The 21,014-nt window shown below is 31.0% G+C and overlaps 3 protein-coding genes across 8 annotated transcripts; 1 reads left to right on the top strand and 2 right to left on the bottom strand.

Moving 5' to 3' along the window:
- Positions 260-2,024, bottom strand: LOC105168711. The gene is made up of 3 exons (XM_011088845.2): positions 1,867-2,024; positions 765-1,091; positions 260-473 (listed from the first exon to the last, which is right to left on the bottom strand). The coding sequence occupies exons 1-3, from the start codon at positions 2,014-2,016 to the stop codon at positions 405-407; spliced, it is 546 nt and encodes a 181-aa protein (XP_011087147.1). The 5' UTR covers positions 2,017-2,024; the 3' UTR covers positions 260-404.
- On the top strand, positions 4,757-9,651 carry LOC105168710. 6 transcript variants are annotated; one of them, XR_002287563.1, is made up of 7 exons: positions 4,757-4,848; positions 5,070-5,144; positions 5,628-5,735; positions 5,841-5,913; positions 6,323-6,439; positions 6,529-6,617; positions 9,032-9,651. XR_002287563.1 is itself a non-coding variant. In XM_020695786.1 (4 exons), the coding sequence occupies exons 1-4, from the start codon at positions 4,782-4,784 to the stop codon at positions 6,733-6,735; spliced, it is 468 nt and encodes a 155-aa protein (XP_020551445.1). In that variant the 5' UTR covers positions 4,763-4,781; the 3' UTR covers positions 6,736-8,106. The 6 variants fall into 6 exon arrangements, 2 of the variants coding, with proteins under 2 accessions (XP_020551445.1, XP_020551444.1); XR_848350.2 differs by lacking the exon at positions 9,032-9,651 and having other exon boundaries at positions 6,323-6,441; positions 6,529-6,603; XR_002287562.1 differs by lacking the exon at positions 9,032-9,651 and having other exon boundaries at positions 4,791-4,848; positions 5,077-5,144; positions 6,323-6,441; positions 6,529-6,603.
- Positions 17,342-19,847, bottom strand: LOC105168709. Its single transcript, XM_011088844.2, has 3 exons — positions 19,526-19,847; positions 17,957-18,307; positions 17,342-17,579 (listed from the first exon to the last, which is right to left on the bottom strand). The coding sequence occupies exons 1-3, from the start codon at positions 19,673-19,675 to the stop codon at positions 17,511-17,513; spliced, it is 570 nt and encodes a 189-aa protein (XP_011087146.1). The 5' UTR covers positions 19,676-19,847; the 3' UTR covers positions 17,342-17,510.

The following is a 21,014-nucleotide window of genomic DNA, read 5'->3' as shown; positions in this document are numbered from 1 at the left end:
AATTACACACATAATTGCAGGATTGAAAATACAATATACAAATTTCTACCGAAGAAATATTTGATCATTAATTTAATTTTTTGAATTTTGATACATGATCAATGTAAAAACCTAAAACAAATCAAACTATTTACAACTATTTTATATCTTTCACTCATTTGTTATATGATAAAAATTTCAAGAAACGTATAGATCGATACATCAATACATTAAGGGAACATATATTACACCATCATACAACACTTCTCTGTCAGCCAAACCTTAAACTCATAATTACTGACTCACATATTGTAATTATAACCAGCAGCTAGAAGACGCAACACAATGCTTAATCATTTGTTCACATATTGTAATAACAATATCATCCATGCAAACAAACAGGAGCTGTAATAAATATGCTAGCTCTAAGAAATCAACTCCTGTATCCTCATACGTATTCCCGAAGTGTCCACACCAACCCTCGGAACTTTCACCTGCCATCAACATGAACCAGGTTTTAATTAGCATTTTTGTACCAAATCTACCAACCGAAATATTCAATATATATATAAACCACAACTACGCACAAATATGCTGCAAATTTTATTACAACACAAGATTTTCATTTGTCGACGTGGTGCACTAGATTTACAGCAAGAAAATTCTAGTTCAAATCACTCAAATAAATTGCACAATGGTGAGTACTGAATTATGATGTCATGTCCAAGAAAAGAAATTAACCAATCTCATGTAATATATTACACATGGCAATTAATCAAGTGTACCTGAGCATGGATTGTATGGAAAGTCTGGCCAGCAATGTTGGAGACATTAACATTGACGACTTCAGCTCCTTCTTCTTGGAGTATGCTAATAATTTGATGCAGCATGAAAGTTTTGCAGAGCCCACTGATCAAAACCACCTCCAAATTCGAACCTAATTCTCGTATTTCCAGAACTGGCAACTTTGATCCACCCATAATACTAGTACTCGCACTCGCTGTCATCAGAGCTTGTGATTTTCTTCTCCTCATTTCTTCAACTCTTTGTGTCAATAGCTTGATGTAGGTAGTCGCCTGCTCCACCTGATCCTTCTGCGACAACTCCTCCACCTGCATGCTTGGTAAATTAGTGTATATGTCTAAAATTTAATTCAAAGTTTAAGAAAATTAAGCAAAATGTCCAAATTTAACTTTGTGGTTAAGTTTCAAGCAAATGAATTTTTTTTAGTATGTTTCTCCTAATATCGTCGAAGCCATGCATGGATGGTAAGAAAAAGAGATATGATCATGCTATAATTGGGTTAAATGCATTTTACTTCCTCGGATATGTCTAATGAGAAAAAAAATTCCGATGAAAAATGATTTAATAAATTATCTCCTATATTTAGAATGATGCATATTACCCAATATCAATGGTTAAAATATAGGCACCGCAATGAAATCATCTTTGAGGCTACAAAACCCTGTCCCGAAGGGCTTATTATTTCTGTCAAGATCCTAAGATCACATTGTATAGGATCTTTTTGGCACTTTTTCCACACGGTTTAACTATTCTTTAAACTTTAGCGTGTGTTTTTTGTATCTTTCCGGGTATGCCCGGAATACAATGTAAATATTATTGGATGAATAGAAAACTTTCATTTCACCCAAAAAAAGAATATAAACAATACCATTACAGAAAACTTAAATCTAGCGAGCTATATAGCTACAAGAGCAACTTACATATATACCTGATTTTCTGCTACTAATTTTAGTTTACTAACATAAATTCATGTTTCGTTCCATTTATTAAACCTCTCACAAAACAGACATAATTATTAATATACGTTTGTGTTTGTGTGTGTGTGTGTGTACATACAGAGACACACAAGACAGACAGACAGACCTTTGATGAGTCGAAATGGCGATGAGGTGGAGGGATTAAGGAAACCAGCTTGAAGCAAAGACTCTTCATCAGATTCCTTCGATTTTTTTCTATGGTCTTTCTCTCCAGTTTGCCCGAACTCCCCTCACCTGTAGTACCCTCCATTATCATCAAATTGACTAAATGAACTTAAGCTTTCAGATTTGCATTTCCCAACAAGCCGTTTTATAGGCAAAATTTGGGTCTTGGGAACGACAAGGAAACTTTAGATAAGGAAGGCTACGCCAGCATGCATGCAGTTTTTGTCAAATATGAACATGACGGTGTCACATATATAGATATTTATAGCTTCATGATATTAGTTGTCATGTATACAGTACCCTGACTTGTTGCACCCAGGAAACCTAATTGTGTTTGGATTTGTGTTTTAGTTGTTTTGTTTTGTATTTTGAAAATAGAAAGAGAAAAATATAAATAAGTAAGTGTGTGTTGAAAATAGATGATATGTTTGGATTTATGTTTTGGGGTATTTTAAAATAAGTGGTGTAGGTATGATATTAGGATTTGGGAGACAAAAATCACTGTTATTTGACAAATCATATATTTTTATATATAAATATTTTATATTTAATGTTGTATTTTTTGAAGATAAAAATTACTGTTTATTGTCAAATAATATCTGTTTTATATTTATGTATATATATATATTATATATAGAAAGTTGAAAAATAGAAAAACAAACAATAAGGTGAAAAAACATTAAAATAAATATTGAGTATGTTTTATCTTATTTCAAAAAACACGTGAGAATACAAATCCAAACAAAGATGATATTTATGTTCTTCCTGCCTCCATCTATATTAATTTGCATTCAGTCCCTCAAATTTCATAGTCCTCATGTTCTATCTGAATATCAAACGTGGTTCTCGTAGTTAAGTACATTCCGTTGAAAACAAAATGTAGTGGATTTTCAAGGAAGTCAAGGATCATGTAATTTGGAACCAAAATATTGACATTTCTGACAAAAGAAACGTCACATTTCCTATAACTTCTCCAAACCAAAGTAAATTGATCCGTCCCTTCTTATATTACTAAGTAAATGTGAACATAATCCGGGAATAGACTGTCAAATATTATTTGTAAAGTTAATAAATGTTCATATATAATTGTTGGACGTACAATTGATAATTGGTAAAAAGAAATATATCAATTGGTTAATAAGTAAATTATATTTGAAATTTTGAATAGGATGAAGCTTTATCAAGTATTTTAAGATAAATTACATAAATTAAAAAAAATCAGAAATAAATTGAAATTTTCATAAAAACTTTTTTTTCTAGGGAAAAAAAAAAAAAAAAAAGCTGAAGAAACGTACATGGAAGCGATGTTGCCTGGAAAGAAAGATAGCAATTGGGCCCAACCCCATTCGGCTGCAAAGTTTGGGTTCCAGTTCATTTTGTTTTATTTAAAAGAAATTAAATGGAGTGGGAATCTGAATTTTGATATAAATAAACTATTTAAAAAATAGTGAAAAATGCATGAATATTTTTTTCAAATTACGATATTGTGTGAAGATATGTATTATAACTTATTACGAAAATACAAGGATAAATTAAGGATTGAGCAGCTCCTTCTATATACTAACGTAATCTTAAACATAGTCAATTAGATTATATGTAGAGAGAGCGGATATATAAACATGTTTGTTTATGTACTTGATCGTTAATTGCTGGTTGGTTACATATTTGGATTACAAAGTTAGTTATGTGAAGTTGTCGTTGTGCATTTCTTTATCGTTATTTTTTAAAAAGGATAGATGAATGATTGTCCAATTACCATCTAGAAGAAATATGGTTAATTCAGGTTAAAAGTAAAAAGTCGTGACAAATATTAATTAAGCACGATTGAACAACAACTATACCGTTGTTTCTGCACACGAAATCAAAATATTTATTACATCTTAATTAAAACAAATGTTGATTACTTGTGGTCAAAATTTAAGTTTTCAAAATAGTTTTGTCTGACCGCAGTAAATAAGACTGATTTATTAAATTTTAATCTGTGGTACCTTATGGTATAGATAATAATTAATTTTTTATAGTATATATTGAATTTTTTTATGAAGTATATTTAATTGTTGAATGAATATAAATCATGATAAAGGTATTCATTAATTATTTATATAGGCAAAACATTTGTCCACTCTCTTTCACTCATCTACTTTATCAATCTAACTTCTATTTTAACTCCCTTCATTTTAGGACTTCACCGGCTTATTTATATATAAATACTCGCATAAAATAAATAAATATATATATGTATATATAAATATTACTGTTGTAGTATATCGTTTCTACGTGCATATAATAAATAAATTTTACATCTTAAAAGTTAAAAAATATTATAATTAAAAATAAAATATATAAACCAACACATCACATTTTAAAAAAAAAATTATTCATAATATATGTGAAAGTATTAGAGTCATTTGATTTGAATGCTACACGAAAAACATAAGCCAAATGATGGAATTGTAAAACATAGAACGTTGACATACCATGAGTGAAACTCGCCCTATCTTTTCTTTATTTCTTAAAGTCATAATCGGCGCCGTTAGTAATATATTATTATTTTGAAATTGAAAAATGGGATTTTAAAAATTAATATTTAAAAAGGGTGAGTAGCAATTTATTCTCCTGTAATATTGAAAATAAGCACATTACTCCTTATGAAAAAAAAATTAGCAATTTACCCCTTATACTTTTTAAAATGAAGTAATTTACCTTCTTATAAAATGAAGTAATTTACCTTCTTATATAGAGAGGTAAATTATTTCATTTTAAAAATTATAGGGAGTAAATCGGTGTATTTTAAAAAATATAGGAAGGTAAATAGCTATGTGAAATAGGCTGACCTCCAAGAAAATCTTACTGTATATGAGTTTGCCGACTTGGACGCTCTTAGTGCAGTATGGGAATCTTCCTTTGACTCTCTTCGGTTCAGGTCTTCACACCTTCAAACAAAATTCTGATCTTCATTTGCTTCTCTGTGTGAATTTACATATTTTACTTCAAAAACTTGCTCTTTTTTCCCTTTTCAGATGAACTCTGTTTTTTCTGTTCTACCACATATTTTGCACTGTACTTCCTTTGTATTATTGTTATTGGTATTGGTATTTTCATGCTTAAAACTCGGGAGTGATGCTAGTTCGAATCAATGTTTAGATTGCAGGAATGAGAACCAAGTCTTGGATTCAGAGTTGAGATTTCGGTGGCGATCAAAGGCGTTGATTTCAAATGGTCAGTGTTCTTTCCTTTTTTGTGGGTCAAGCACCTTTTAAGTTTGATCTCAGGAAAATGAGAAGGACAACTAAAATTTGCTCAGTTTAACTGGGAAAAAAGTGCGCATTTAGTTAGTTAATTTCATGAAGTTTGGATTTGTTTTTCTTAATATCTGTGTGGGTTCTTCTTGTCTATGCTTGCCGCAAGTATGTATCCTTTTAAATGGATGTTTGGGATTTTATTTAACTTTTTTTGGATAAATGAATGTTCAAGACTTCATTGTTTTTAAATGGGTTTTTTTTTTTTTTTTTTCTCCTTTGGATGTTTTGGAATTTCTTTCAAGTTGTTAGTTTCAACTGTGGGGTTCGTTTAGATCAATGGATACCCCAAATTTGCTTCATTTTTCAAAATACAGCCGATTAGACGGCGTAATTTGCAGTGCTTTCCAAAACACTGGGTTAATTCACCATTTTTATGGGTTTTTTTTTTCTCATTTCTCAGGGTCAAATTGCATTTGTCCCATTTCTTAACTGCTGCTTTAGAATTATTGTGGCAATTATCTGGAAGAGATACCATTTATGTGAATGTCCACTGCGCATATGGATTGTGGTATGTAACCTTGAGGCTTTCTGGGAAAATAGTAGGATTTCATCTGATCTGGATGTGATCTTGAGGTTTTAGGTGATGACACTGTTTTTTTCCTTACCTTTTTAGGTTGACTATACTACTGTGTTTGTTTTCCGGCTCTTGATGTTTGTGGATAATGGCTAGCTTCTGGGATGTGATTGTAAGGACTCTTTTTTTCCTCTTTGGATGTGGAGGTTGTTTTTTTATAATGTCATATTGCTGATAAAATTTTGGCATATTTATGCATTACTCTGCTCTATATAAGTCATGTATTAATTCTGCTAACATCTGGCTAACGCGTGCCTGATTAATACAAGTTTTACTTTATAAGTGTCGGATTGTCATTAATCTTATCTAGGTAAATATTCGTGGTGGTAGTCATGTGTTGACATGTTTAGCCTATAAATCTGGTTAAGTAATGTGGTAAAAAGTAAAAACAACCTGAATAGGCCCCCCAAAATCTATGACGTTCTGGGCTTTGCTGTATGTTTTCAATTATTTTCTCTAGGTGCTTGGCTTCTCTTTGTATAACAGCCTTATCCTGTTTACTTCATTTGACATGACCTCAGGGATCTTGGTTGGCAACAGAGATATGAACGTTTTTGTGGAAGGATTGTTGTCCTATCCATTCTTGTTTTGCCACTTTACAGTCATATGTACCCTATGGTTCACTAGTGCGAGAAATCGTGTAAGTTTCTTCTCCTTTCTTCAGTATGTGCAAGTAAATCTTATGCTGCGATGCCAGAATTATCATAACAGCCATGGTCGTTTTCAGTTGCCTGAAGAAGGCCAGAAGTGGGGTTTCCTTGTTTGGCTGCTTTTCAGCTATTGCTTGTGTGCATTGCTGATATCTGTATCAAAAAGGTTAGTTGTGGTGTTTTCTATGTTCTTAAACAGGCCGGAGGATTTGGTTATGGTTTTGTTTTCTTTGGTTGCGTTTTCATATTTCCAAGTGAGCAGCAAACCACCATGCTCCCCCTAGCTTGAGCGACTTACATGTTTGAACATGATAAATCTTGTTGACAGTAGCTTTCCTAATTTTTATGCCTTTTGATACCATACTCATCACAAAGATCAGAAAAATTTTGATTGCAGAAATCTAACCCATTGTTAGTTTGTAAGGCTTTCAATTTCTTACGGTTTGGTTTTCAACCAAAATCTTCAATTCTTAAATTTTTCAAAAACTTCAGACTTATGTTTCATTAAGAATACATAAATCTTTCTTGGGTAATTATCAGTTATAGATAAAAAAATATTTGTTTCCACCATGAATAGCAATATTAGCCGGTCCCCAAACATCAACACGCTCATAATCAAGAATGCAGGATGATGATGTAGGGTTTGGGGAAGGTGATGCAGGATACTTTATGTTGTTTTCCCAAGACACGTTTATCGCAAAACTTCATTTTATCTATTTTATCAGTACTCGTTCTTTTTGAAGCAATTATGGTCTTTTTATACTAATGTGGCCTAACCTCTTAAGCTACAGGCTAGTTTTATCATTTTCTAGAACAGTTGCAGCAAGAACATCATACTTCACAGTACAAGTATATAAATTTCTTTTCTTTTTAGCTTTGAAAATAGTATAAGAACATTTCATGATTTTCATAATACCCTTCCCCCATCTACCCTCAAGGGCAGAACAAGAAATCAAGTTATGACTCAAGTTAGGAACATGCCTGACATTTTTTAACTTATAACCATCTTTGAAAGTTAACAAATGCCACCAAGACCTTTTATTTCACAAAGTTTTTCATTGGCTATGGACGCAAAGCCTGATTTCAGTTTTATGATTGGTGAAAATTTCTTTAAAAGGACTCATGTGAAAAGTACAACATGAATCAATCAACCATTCATTTATATTAAGAGGAGACTGGACAATATTCACATCACATACCATAAAAACTTCACCAAAATTTTCTTCAGTGATAACATTAGCATCTTTTTTATTATTGTTATTTTTCCTATTTTTTCTTTTTGGTTTTCAACATTCTTTTTATATAGTGACCTTTTTCCCACAGTTATAGCACCTTCTTTCTCTAGCTTTTTCATCTCTATTTCTGTCATCCTTGGTTCTAGACCTTGACTTACTCCTACTTTTGCTCCTACTCTTACCTTTGCTATGTTTTCTATATTTGTAGTCAGAATTTCGGTTTAGTCTTTCCTCTTACATAGTTTACTTCATTTTGACTTTGACTAGGTTTATTTGTTTTAAGGTCCATTCCCTTACTCTTTAGGCTATTAATGACTGTATCTAGATTCACATTATTCTTGCCGTATTTCGTAGCTGCTTTTACATCACTATATGCTTCAAGAATAACATTTAATAAAACAATTGGAGCATAATTCAGCTTTATTTTTATTACCAATTAATTTTATATCTTGAATTAATTCTTTTAAGTCATCTAAATTTTTCTCAATATTTTTAGATAAATATAATTTATAACAAAAGAAAATTCTAGCACAAACAATTTACTAGGCAATCTAGAACTAGAGAAGAAAAACCTAGAGATTATAAAACTAGTAGATGTTACAACTGTGGTGGAAAAGGATATTTTATTCTGTAAAAGTTGTTTGTATTATTTAAGGATTGAAAAACTCACAAAATCTGTAATAGTTAAATAGGGTTCTTGAGCTTCTGCTGAAAGATGAATACCCAACACATAACCTGCGTAAGCCCGCCAAAATAAAAAATCTCAACAAACCCACCATAATCCTAAGAAACACACCCAATCAATCACAAACTAAAAACTAGAACTTTCGTAAATTGTATTGTAGGAGCATATAATCAACGATCAACCACGAAAGAATGGGTTAAATACAATTTATCCTCTTGTGTGTAACGAAAAAGTGTAAATAATTAAGCCACTGTAAAAAAAAAAATATATATATATATATATATATACAAATTATCCTCTTGTGACACAAAAAAATAATGCAATATTTACCCCTCCATGAAATTTCCCTCAGTAGCTCACAAGTTTCAATATCATCCATGAAAGTAGACCTTTTGGAAATCCCATGGCAGTAGAACACTAAAAACAGTAAAGCTTTTGCAAAAACCCAGAAACCATCTATAATACAAGCAATACAAGTATTTTACATCGGCAAAATCCTTTTTTAATTTCGTTAAAAAAATAATTTTTATTTTTGGTATCATAATTGTGATGAGTGTCACATTCGATGTTATAAAATATAAAAATATGTCTTTTTGATTTCAGTTAAAGAAAAAGAGATTATGTGTCTGACACATGACCATTAAAAATTATATGCCGCAGCACCGATGCCTCTATCGTGTCCCTACCACTATTAGATTGGCATCCGTTGATCGCAAGGCGAATTCCAATCCTGGCAGGGGACTAGAAAGGCTGCCATTACCTAGTACATGTATATATTGTTATCTTCTTAGACAGTCTCGAGACTCGTGGGTTGTCCTAAGATATTATCACCTTCATGTAAGGTCCACATACTAAAAACGATGAAAATGTTGGTGTAATCGGCTAAGGTTATTGGGACCTCTCATCAGTGAAATGCGGACAAATTGCAACTCGACACACGTTGCCCATGATAAGACCATCATTTTCGTATGAGATGATCAGAAGCTCAATGCAATATCAACATAGACATCAATCGCTGGTTTATGTCGACTCTTGTTCAACACCTTCACAGCAGTAGCAGCTCTTCCAACCCCACAAAAATCAGGAAAAGGAAACAGCAGCTGATGTCTCTCTCCACATCGCATCGACAGTTTTTAGAAGGTGTCTCTCTAGTCCAATAGATTTTTATTGGGACACTCACAATTTGATAAATTGACAGAATGAGACAATATTTAGATTGTTTTGAAAATTTTGGAATTTGTTTGATTTTAATCGACCAATAATATCATTATCCTCGTGAACTATTTCTGACAAGATTGCATGGGTTCAAGTTCTTAAACTAATTAATCTATCAACTACCTCGGACTAAAAGTTTGAATAAAATTGTCCAAATGTATTCTCTATATATGTATATGTTTAGTGGTGAAAATTATAGTTTTGATCGCTCAACTTTGTCTTTAAAATGAAATGAGACCCTCATGTTCCATAAGTTATAGAACTGGTTCCTCATCATGTGCCCAATTTTAAATAAAATTGAACCCTGTCGTTAATTAACGTCCAAAACTAAGTGACATAAGTGGCACTCACATCGGTCTGAAATTAGGGGCAAAACGGCAGGTTTTGACGCCATATTGTTTCCAAACTGTTAAATTGGAAGAAAATTTGGCTATTTTCTTCAACCCTAAACAAGAAACAGGTGGATTACTTCTCCTCCCTGGGAACTGAAATTTGTTAGTCATGGAATATGGGGGACTAAATCCGTTCCAGTGACCAATTTGAGAATGACTCCCGAAACATACGTTGAAATCGAAATTTCAGTTCAAAATATATAAATGGAACTATTGTATGAGTTTTAAATCAATAAAAAAAAAAAAATCCTGTCTACATCTAAAAATGACTGCATATTTGGTGGATTCAATGAAATCAGGCCCCTAATCATGACAGCTAGCCTTAACAAGACTGGGAGACCTCACTTCTGGTGACTACCAAAGGTCACCCCAATCATTCCAAGTAAAACCCTAAAAAACGTGTGGACTGCAACAAATTTGGACCACCTAGGATTTCTCATTTAACAACTTTAGTAATAAATAGCTTTGTTCTTCACATGATTGATATATGCTTTGATTGGGATTTCAACGATTCTATTCATTATATATCTGAATAGCAAATCACAACCTTTGAATATTAAACAGTCTTGTCAAATGATATCTTTGATTAAACAGTAATAAGTAGGTGTATGCCAATAATTTTGTAGGCCATAGTGCAATTAAATGTTTTGAGATTTAAATTGGAGCAATGGGATTTGATCTTCTCTATATTTCATCTCACAGTGCAGCAGTACAAATACATATATTCATAACCAGTTCAGTGAAGAAGAAAGAGAAACAGTACCAACAGACTAATGGTTGCCCAACGTCGTGATAACTTTTCAAAACTTAAATTTTTGGATTGAATCTGTTTAACTTAGTAGATAATACTGATTTGGTTGAAAATGCAGAGAGTAGTTAATTATTTTTTATCTCTGCCCAAGTTTGGTCTTTGATATCCATCTCTGCCCAAGTTCTGTCTTCAAACAGTGAATTTTTTTCTTAAAAAATGATAGATTGTTAAGTATATTAATATTATTTATTATTTATTATTATTTTTAAAATATTGATACTTATTTATGACATAAATATAATGTTATTATTTCAACTATAATTGAACCAGTGATCCATTATTCACTTAATTTTTCGATTTGATAAATGGTTTATGGTTCAAAACATTACTACTAAGCACACAAGCTCTTGAATGATAAAACAGTTAAATCATGTTAAATTATTACACTATCTCTTCTGAACTTTTCGAATTTCTGATTTTGCCATCACAATTTAAAAAAAAAAACGAAAGATGAGAAAAATAGTATGATGTTACGATTATATGTCTTAATAATTGTAGCCGTATAATTTGGAAAAACAGGAATTTTAATTTTGGTGGGCTGAATGTGTGGCACCCCTACGTGTGGTTTGCCCAATTGGGTCCCGTCTCCAACTCTGAAACATACCAAAAGTCAACATCATCATATTTGACCAGAAAACTCTCAGATCCCCAGATCAGAGATTAATTTCCGACAATTTGTACAATATATGACGAGATTTGTCATTTAAAATTGACGTCTTTAATTCCCAACCTCTATTTTGGCAAAACCGAGGAATGCCTCTCACAATATAATTACTCCCTTAAGTACTTTGATTTTTACCTCTCAAATATCCAAGATTTTACCAAATAGAACTATCACCCAACAACAACAACTTCTTGTCCTTTTAGATGGAAAGGATACTATCAATTTTAGTCCCTTAAATAAGTCACTAAATTAATTTTAGTACTTCATATTTCAAACTCATTGATTTTAATTTTCGCCACAAAATGCTTTTAAATGACCAAAATCAGTCATTTTTGTTAGCAGACCTTTTGAACTAATGAACAAGTCCTTTTTTAGGGGAAAAAAATGTTAGATAAGTGCAAAATAAAATGTTCCTACTTTCTCTTTTATTTATGGCATGCGTGGTCTATTTGTTAGTTTAACCAGTCATCTAACAAAAAAGTCCGACTTTAATCATTTAACAAAAAAACCAGTATTGAAATTATCCCAAAAGGTGAATTGGAATTGTCTTACTTTGCAACACATATGTGTTGCACACTGAAATTCCAAAGTCCAACCATCTTGAAAAAGAAAGAAAGAAAGAAAATATGGATGCGTGTTAAGAACGTGAGAACATATTGATTAGCGAACAATAAATTTCATACATCTCATTCTCTCTCTTGTGAGGACCATCTCAGCTTTGAATGCAATCCGTTTTCATGACAATTATATAGCACCTGCAAATTGTTACCGCGCATGCATATTATGGTTTCTTTTCTTTATTTTTTTTTCCATAACATTATGATTAAAGAATACATTAATTTTGTCCCATATACAATTAGATATGTAGGTTCATTTTATAATAAAGAATTATATTTTTTGTCCTTTAATTTAGACTCAATATTATATATATTTTTTAATTATATTGTTTATGGAATTTTTGAAAGGTAAAATTATAATTTTAGTCATGTATGTTAAGAGGGGTGGCAACCTTCATTCTGTAAGGGAAATTAACACCCTCTTTGTGTTATCTTTTACACAATAGAACGAACAAAAAATAAGTGATTATATGCAAATGTCTGAATTTGTATCCGAAATGTCTAGATTTAATGCCACGTTCAAAATCAACGTCCAGTTGACAAAAAAACTCCATTTTTTCCTAATATGCCCAATCATTTTGTCGGATTTCAATTAATTTATGTGGGAAGGACTAAAATTATCACAAAATCATAAATTGTAGGATTAGAATTGCCAGTGGATTACTTACAAGACTATGAATCCGTAGTTTAGCACCCCCAAACATACAAGACTAAAATTATAATTTTACCGTTTTGAAAATAATATCATAACTTATAAAAAAGTCTCATTTTTAGTCTTATTGCCAACTTTTGTAGGAAATTCATAGAAAAAACACGTATAGGTCATGTGTTTGTCAAATTTCAATTGATTTCTGTGTGAAGGACTGAAATTGTCATAAAATCATAAAGGATTAGAATTGCCAGTGGATTACTTACAAGACTATGGATCCGCAGCTCTGCATCTGCCAAAATACAAGACTAAAATTATAATTTTACCTTTTTAAAAATAATATCTTGACTTGTAAAAAATTTTCATTTTTAGTCTTGTTGCCAACTTTTGTTAGGAAATTCACAGAAAAAATACGTCTAGATCATGTGGTTGTAAGGTTTCAATTGATTTCTCTATGAACGACTGAAATTATCACAAAATCATAAAGGATTTGAATTGCCAGTGGATTACTTACAAGACTATGGATCCGCAGTTCCGCATCCCCCAACATACAAGACTAAAATTACAATGTTGTCTTTTTGAAAATAATATCATAACTTGTAAAAAAAAGTCTCATTTTTAGTCTTATTGCCAACTTTTGTAGGAAATTCATAGAAAAAACACGTATAGGTCATGTGGTTGTCATATTTCAATTGATTTCTGTGTGAATGACTGAAATTATCACAAAATCATAAAGGATTAGAATTACCAGTGGATTACTTACAAGACTATGGATCCGCAGTTCCGCATCTCCCAACATACAAGACTAAAATTATAATATTACCTTTTTAAAAATAATATCATGACTTGTAAAAAAGTCTCATTTTTAGTCTTGTTGCCAACTTTTGTTAGGAAATTCACAGAAAAAACACGTGTAGGTCATGTGGTTGTCAGATTTCAATTGATTTCTGTGGGAAGGACTAAAATTGTCACAAAATCATAAAGGATTAGAATTGCTAGTGGATTTCTTACAAGACTATGGATCCGCAGTTTCGCATCTCCCAACATACAAGACTAAAATTACAATGTTGCCTTTCTGAAAATATATCATGACTTGTAAAAAAGTCTCATTCTTAGTCTTGTTGCCAACTTTTGTTAGAAAATTCACAGAGAAAACACGTGTAGGTCATGTGGTTGTTATTTTTTTAGAATGAGGAGAAACGACCATATAACTTGTACGCGATTTTCTTTATCAAATTCCTAATAGAAGTTGATAAGAAAAGTGAAAATAAGAATTTTTTAAAGTTATGGATTATTAAGAAAAAAATTCTATAAGCGACGGGACTAAAATTGTACAAAAGCCTAAGTTATGTGATGAAAAATACAATTTTCTCTCCATAATATTGAATCTTGCGAAACAACACTTTGGAACTTTTGCTTTTGCTCCGTAAAAAAATAACGGAGATAGCCATGTGACAAGAATGTGGTCGTTAAATCTACTTCTCGAAGAAAATTACATTAATTGCATTTTTTGTTTCATAAGTTAATACTATTTTCTCTTTGATCCCAAGTACTGTGAAATTTGTTAGATGTACAATTGGGGATATAACAATAATCGTACCTACCAATGGATGGGATATGAAAATTTCCAGAAAAAATTAGGATAAAATACGAAAGGATATGTATTGGTAATTAACTTATACGCAGATCAATTAATTGATATCTAAAATATTTAATCAAAATCTAGAAATAGAGTTTATTGTTCATACTTTTAGCTTCTACTATCTACTTTTCTTATTTCATAGAACCTATGTTTTTAAATATATAGAATAAATTTATTTGCATTATAATTTAATATTAAGAATTATTTTTGTTGGTCATGGCTTTGAATGAATTGAGGATCCAACATTCATCTTTTTTTTTTCTAAAAAAAGAAATAAAAAATTTGCTAAAAAATACTTATTGTCTATTTTCATACAGATTAAATTTTAATTCATAAATTATTAGTTTCATTGTACGTATCTTGTAATTTTTTTTTACATTATTGAGGATTAAAAAAATCCTTTTGTCGTACCACTTTTTTAGTATTCAAATTTATCCTTTAATTTATTTCTTTCCATTTAATTTTCTTTTTAATATTTTTACTAATCTCATAATTATAATTTTTTCCCCTCTCAAACCCATTACTCCATGTTTTGCTCTTTTTTTTTCATATTTTTTTCCCTCATAAATTTCCATATTTTAATAAATCATAATTATAATTTTTTTTTCCTCTCACCTTCTCCATATTTATTTTCACCACTAATTTCTATATTTCTAATAAGACTATAATTACAATTTATTTTTTCTTTCTCACCTTACCCCACATTTCTTTTTTCTCACGTACTTCTTTCTTTTCTCATCACCTCACACGACGTTTGTGTTTTTTTCACAATTTTTTCCCTCTTAATCTCATAATATAATTTTTTTATATGCTTGTGGAAATCGCTGAAACAACAACTACTATATATATATGTATGAATAAAATTCGTTGAAGATTACAATTGGGAATCGTGTGAGGCACACATGTTGAAATCTGACTCGATTTGCAATATTCATCAAATTTTGTCCTTACTGTACCAATTTCTTTAAATTGTATAGCGTAATTGTCAAATTAAATTTCAACATGACTGAAATTTTCATGCATCATAACTATGAGACCAAAATAGCAATTTTCTGTGGTGTGTTTCACTGAGACAATATTAGGTTGATTAAGTTTGGGAATATTGTAATTTTAGGTCCATAATTATATGAGGTGACAATTTTAACCATGTTGAAATTTAATTTAACAATAATAAAGGCCTACAATTTAAAAAAAAATGGCATATTAAAGATAAAATCCACCAAAACTTGCAATCTGACCGGAGTTTTAAGATTCACGTGAGGGCATGCCAAATTGCAATTTCTAGCAAATTTTGTTTTTAATGCGCCAAAATTTTAAATTATAGGACTTTAATTGCCAAATTATAAAAATTGATATTCAATAGATGAAACTATCACCTCTATAGTTATGCGACTAAAATTATAATTTTTTTCTTGAAAATTGAGATCTCGTAATATATTGACTAAAAGTAAATGAACATATTTTATAGAACCAACAATGCGATGCAATTTACCTCAAAAAAAAAAAAAGAAAAAATATATATATTTTTCAGTAGAATTAAAGGATAATTTTAATTTTGATTTTCTAAATTAGTCACTAAAATATTTTTAATATTTATATCTTGACTTCATTAATTTTGATCTCCAAATTTTTTTAAAATAATCAAAGTTAAATAGTCTTGCACGTTAGCTAACGTCAACTAATGGAGAGATATTTTTGGAAAGAAAAATAGGCGATAAACCAACAATAAAAGCGTGCCTCAGATATAATTTGTTTAGATGGTTAATTAATTAATAGTCATCACTAATTTTAATTATTTTAAGAAAATTTGCGGACAAAAATTGATGAGTACCAAAAATGATTAACGATTAACTTAGGAGACAAAAAAAATAATAACAATTCCGTTGAATTAAATATACTATGAACATAGGGACTAAAATCAAAATACCCGTGAGGTCTAAACTACTAAAAATTACATTTTTTTGGCACAAATGTTTCAAATTGATGTAACAATCCACTATATTGGATCATGCCATGGATTAGATCCTTACCCTCATCTTGAGGTAAGAATCAAGAATTGAACCCAATGATATGATTAGTAATTAATATTTGATGTTTGACAACTTGAACTCATGAAAGCTCAACTCGGTGTGGACGTGATTAATGCCCACATGATGTGTCTTTATTTCCAAATTAATTTAGGTTGAATATAGCTTGACTTAAGGTATAGTTTCAATCTTGATGAAAATTAACACATTAAGTATTTGTTGTATGGAGGAAATTGTAATTTTTATTTTAGAGTTAGTATATTTTTCATCGGGTTTGTTAGGTGATTTTCGTTAATATCATAAATTACAATATTTCTCATGTTTAGTCCGTTCGTAAGATTGTATTAGTATTTCAATAGAAAAACGCAGGTGGTCGTCATATTTTTCCATCAAGAAACTATCAGAATCTGATTAAATGATTAAAAGTGAAATTTTATATAACTTATTATAGGATCATTAATGAAAAATTTCTAAACTAATGATACGAAAAAAATATTAATCCTTAAATATGGGAGGGAAAATGTTGTTTCCCTATTGTATGTATTCTTTAACACTAGGACCTATAGCATTAATTATTGGGTTGCTTCACATTAATTACTACTATATATAATCAAGATGATAATTTCCAAAAAAATTAAAAAAATAATACTATTTTATGAAATGAAGTCTTATTACAATTAATCTTTTTAAAAAAACAAATCAAAGAAATAAATTGGAAATATTTGGAACTCCTTTATACTTATCACCACATGTACAATACAACACTTCTCCACTTAAATCTAACCCTAAACTCATAATTAGAAAAGCTTAATTAGGAAAAATTCTAAAGCAGACCATGTTTGGTTGAATCAAATTAATCAGAGAGCAAGTGTGATACACTATCATGTAATTAGTAATTTTTTCATAACTGTACACCAATCATACGATAAGTGCATATTATATTTGTCGTACAATTGATTCAGGACTGATAAAACACGATTTGAATTAAAATTTTCCATTAATTAGCTTCATCTAATAATTAAGGCACACCAGCAACAATACAATTATGCTTATTTGTTCACATATACAGGAAATTAATAAGTACTACACGTGGAAATAAACAGGAGTTGTAATAAATACGTTCTAAGAAATCAACTCCTGTATCCTCACACGTATTCTCGTACTGTCCACACCAACCCTGGAAACTTTCACCTGCCATAAACATGGACACAGCATGATTAGCATTTTAGTTAGTTAAATCCCAGAAAACAATATGTTGCAAATTTTGTTACAGACAAGATTTTCATAAATTTGTCGAATTCCATGAACTATCAACATCCGTTTAATGGAAAAATTCTAACTCAAGTCAGATTCAACAGAATGATTATCGAATCAGTCATATGATGGTGACTTAGTGAGCATGTACGGAATTACACATGTAAATTGATGTCATGTCACGTCTAAGAAAAGTGATTAATCCCATGAAATTTGCATGTGTTCGGCAAAACCTGATCCGAACCAGAAAATATATTGAATCTCGTAAATTAAATAATAGTTTATTTATTGAGGCAAGTTAATTAATCAAGTACCTGAGCATGGATGGTATGGAAGATCTGGCCAGCAATGTTGGAGAGGTTAACATTGACGACTTCAGCTCCTTCTTGTTCAATAATGCTAATAACTTGATGCAGCATGACAGTTTTGCAAAGCCCACTGATCAAAACCACCTCCAGATTTGAACCTAATTCTCTTATTTTAACAACTGGCGGCTTTGATCGACCCATAAAACCAGCATTGTTCTTGCTACTCCTCGTTGGGTTGGCAGTAGTGGATGTCATCACAGCTTGTGTTTTTCTTCTCTTCATTTCTTCAACTCGTGCTGCCAAAAGCTTGATGTAGGTAGTTGCCTGCTCGAGCTGATCCTGCTGCGACAACAACTCCTGCACGCGTGCATGTGTCTCGTATTATGTCCAAAATTTCATTTGTGAAAAAGGTTAGAGCATTAAGCAAAGTGTCTGAATATGATGCTTAGAATAGTGTTTTATATATATATATATATATGCCTCAAATTAAATATATTTAAAAATGCAAAAATTTAAGAGTCGCTATAAAATTAAAGCTAATCATTTGAGATGGTGATTGTTTGTATATATGATCGCGATGGTTATTAGGGTAAAATGTAAGGGTAAAAAACTCTTACCCCTGTGTTTTGAAAAATAAAGTAAATTGTATTTCCAGCAATGATTTAGATAGGAAAGTATCATAAGATATCATAGGGATAAATTGAATTTAACCCATAATTATTATATACGTTAAATAATATTTGTCATCATACACAAATTAAGAATGACGTCTTTGAGAAATACTTATTATCTTTTTTTTTTCCAGAAAAAATATTTCTTCTACTCATGGTTTTCTTTAGATTAGTTACAGAGGAGGAGCGAAGGAATGAAGAAAAGATATAATCCAAAGAATTGAAACAATACCATTACAAAAACCTAACCCCATAACACCAATGTAGGAGAAATAACATTTTTCGCCATCCTATACCTTAAATCAGCACACTCTTCTTACAAGTTTCTTAATAACATTGCAGAAGTTAAAAAAAATCTCACTTTTAGTTCTTTTAGCATATTTGTTTAGTATTTTGACAGTAAAAATGCGTGGCAGTTAACTCTTTGACCTTCTATACGACGGCTCCATGCTTAGCCCATATGTCGTTTTCGTCAAAATACTAACGAAATCGAACAAAAGAATGAAAAGTGACTGTTGTAATTTACGGGACCATGGACCATTAATTAGAGCATAGTTCTAATCCAGACTATGTTTGGTCGAACCTAAACCAATTATATAACAAGTACAATATACTTGCCGTGCAATTGGTGTACAATTTAGATCAATTACACGACAAATGTATTTTATTTGCTTTACAATTAATTTGGTTCAATCAAATTTGATTTGGATAAGAATATTCCTGGTAGCTGGTATAAAGGACGAGAAATGCTGGCAATCTTCTTCAATTTTCTACTAAAGTAATCCTAGTACTGTAAATATTACTTACATGAATGCATGTCTTTTCCAGCAAATCCTCACACAGACGACATAATACACACTCACACACACACACAACACAAACAGAGACAGAGACAGAGACAGACCTTTGGTGGCTTGAAATGGTGATCAGGGATCAAAGAAACGAGCTTGAAGCAAAGAGTCTTCATCAGAATCCTACGGTTCTTCTCAATGGTCTTTCTCTCCAGTTTACATGATCTCCTCGAACTCCCCTCACCTGCAGTTCCCTCCATCATCAAATGAAAACCAAAGCTGGCCTTTTTTTTTCTTTTCTTTTTCTGGGATCAATAATTTAACTGATCAACCAAAGCTTTTTGAGATTTGCATCTTGGAAGAAAATGGGTCGACGCCGTTTTATAGAGAAATATTAGATCTTGAAAATTCAGGCAGTAGTGTATGCATGAAATTCTGGTCAAACTAGGAATAGGACCACACATGTTGATGATTAATGTCATATATACTGTTAATTTGGACCTTGAATTTATTAAGAGAGAGACTCTTTGAGTAACCGTTGTAATTGACAAAATTTGAACTTCATAAAATATTATTTTAATTAATATACTTATTTTTTTTTATAAATAAGGGATTATTTTATTTTTATTTCCTAACTATGTCACTAAATCAACTTGGTGCCCCAAATTTTAAGAAATTATCGCTTTTGGTCTATAAGTCATTAAGTGACTGATGATTGTTAAAATCTAACAGTGGGACCATTTTGAAGGAAAATATATAGAGTCGGGAAAACAACTATTTTTTGCCACAATTAATAGCAACGGACCTGAAAAGAGTGAGAAGAAGAGAGAGAGATACAGCAATTTGGAGTGAGAATCGCTAAATAAAGAGAAATTGGGGGAAATTGTAGTGACGGAAGATCCAAATTGGTTTTCAGGTTTATTGTTAATCTGGTGCAAAATGGTTGTTGTGTTGCCCATATTTTTCTTCAAATTGGTCCACCCATTACTTTCTAAAAATTAATTGACGGTGGGACCCAAAATATTCATTTGTAGAAAATTGGGGTATTCAATCAAGGAGCCAAAAATGCAATTTTACCATAAGTGGAAAAATGCAATTCTTGTTCCATAATTATAGGGACTATGATAGCACATTTAGTCCAAATATCAACAAAATCGATCAAAAACTTAAATCTCCAAATTAAAAGGATTACGTGTCATGCAAGCATGTGCTGATATTCGACGACATTTAAATAAAAAATATTAATTTTTCTTTTAAATATATTTTTCAATCGTAAGTTCGAGATCGAAAAGAATAAAAAAGTGACTTCTTCTATGAATATAGAATCAAGATTTCATTTTCCCCTAACAAAAATCTTGTCCTAAGACATACTGAAAATTCAATTGAGACAAGGAAAGTATGTGATTATCTCCTTGTCCTGCCTCTTCTTCTGCAGAATTATGGGCCATGCTTGTCTTCAACTTCACATAAAAACTTATTTGTTGGAAAAAGACGGGCAAAATGCATAAAACTCCCCTGTGTTTTAAAAAGTATGTAAAAAGTACATCTCTGTTTTCAGAATAGGCTAAAACCCTCCTCATGTTTTGTTTTAGTCAGCAAAAA

The sequence above is a fragment of the Sesamum indicum genome, linkage group LG8 (assembly GCF_000512975.1).
Source record: "Sesamum indicum cultivar Zhongzhi No. 13 linkage group LG8, S_indicum_v1.0, whole genome shotgun sequence".
In the NCBI taxonomy this organism is placed as follows: domain Eukaryota; kingdom Viridiplantae; phylum Streptophyta; class Magnoliopsida; order Lamiales; family Pedaliaceae; genus Sesamum; species Sesamum indicum.
This window is presented reverse-complemented; position numbering and strand designations above follow the sequence as displayed.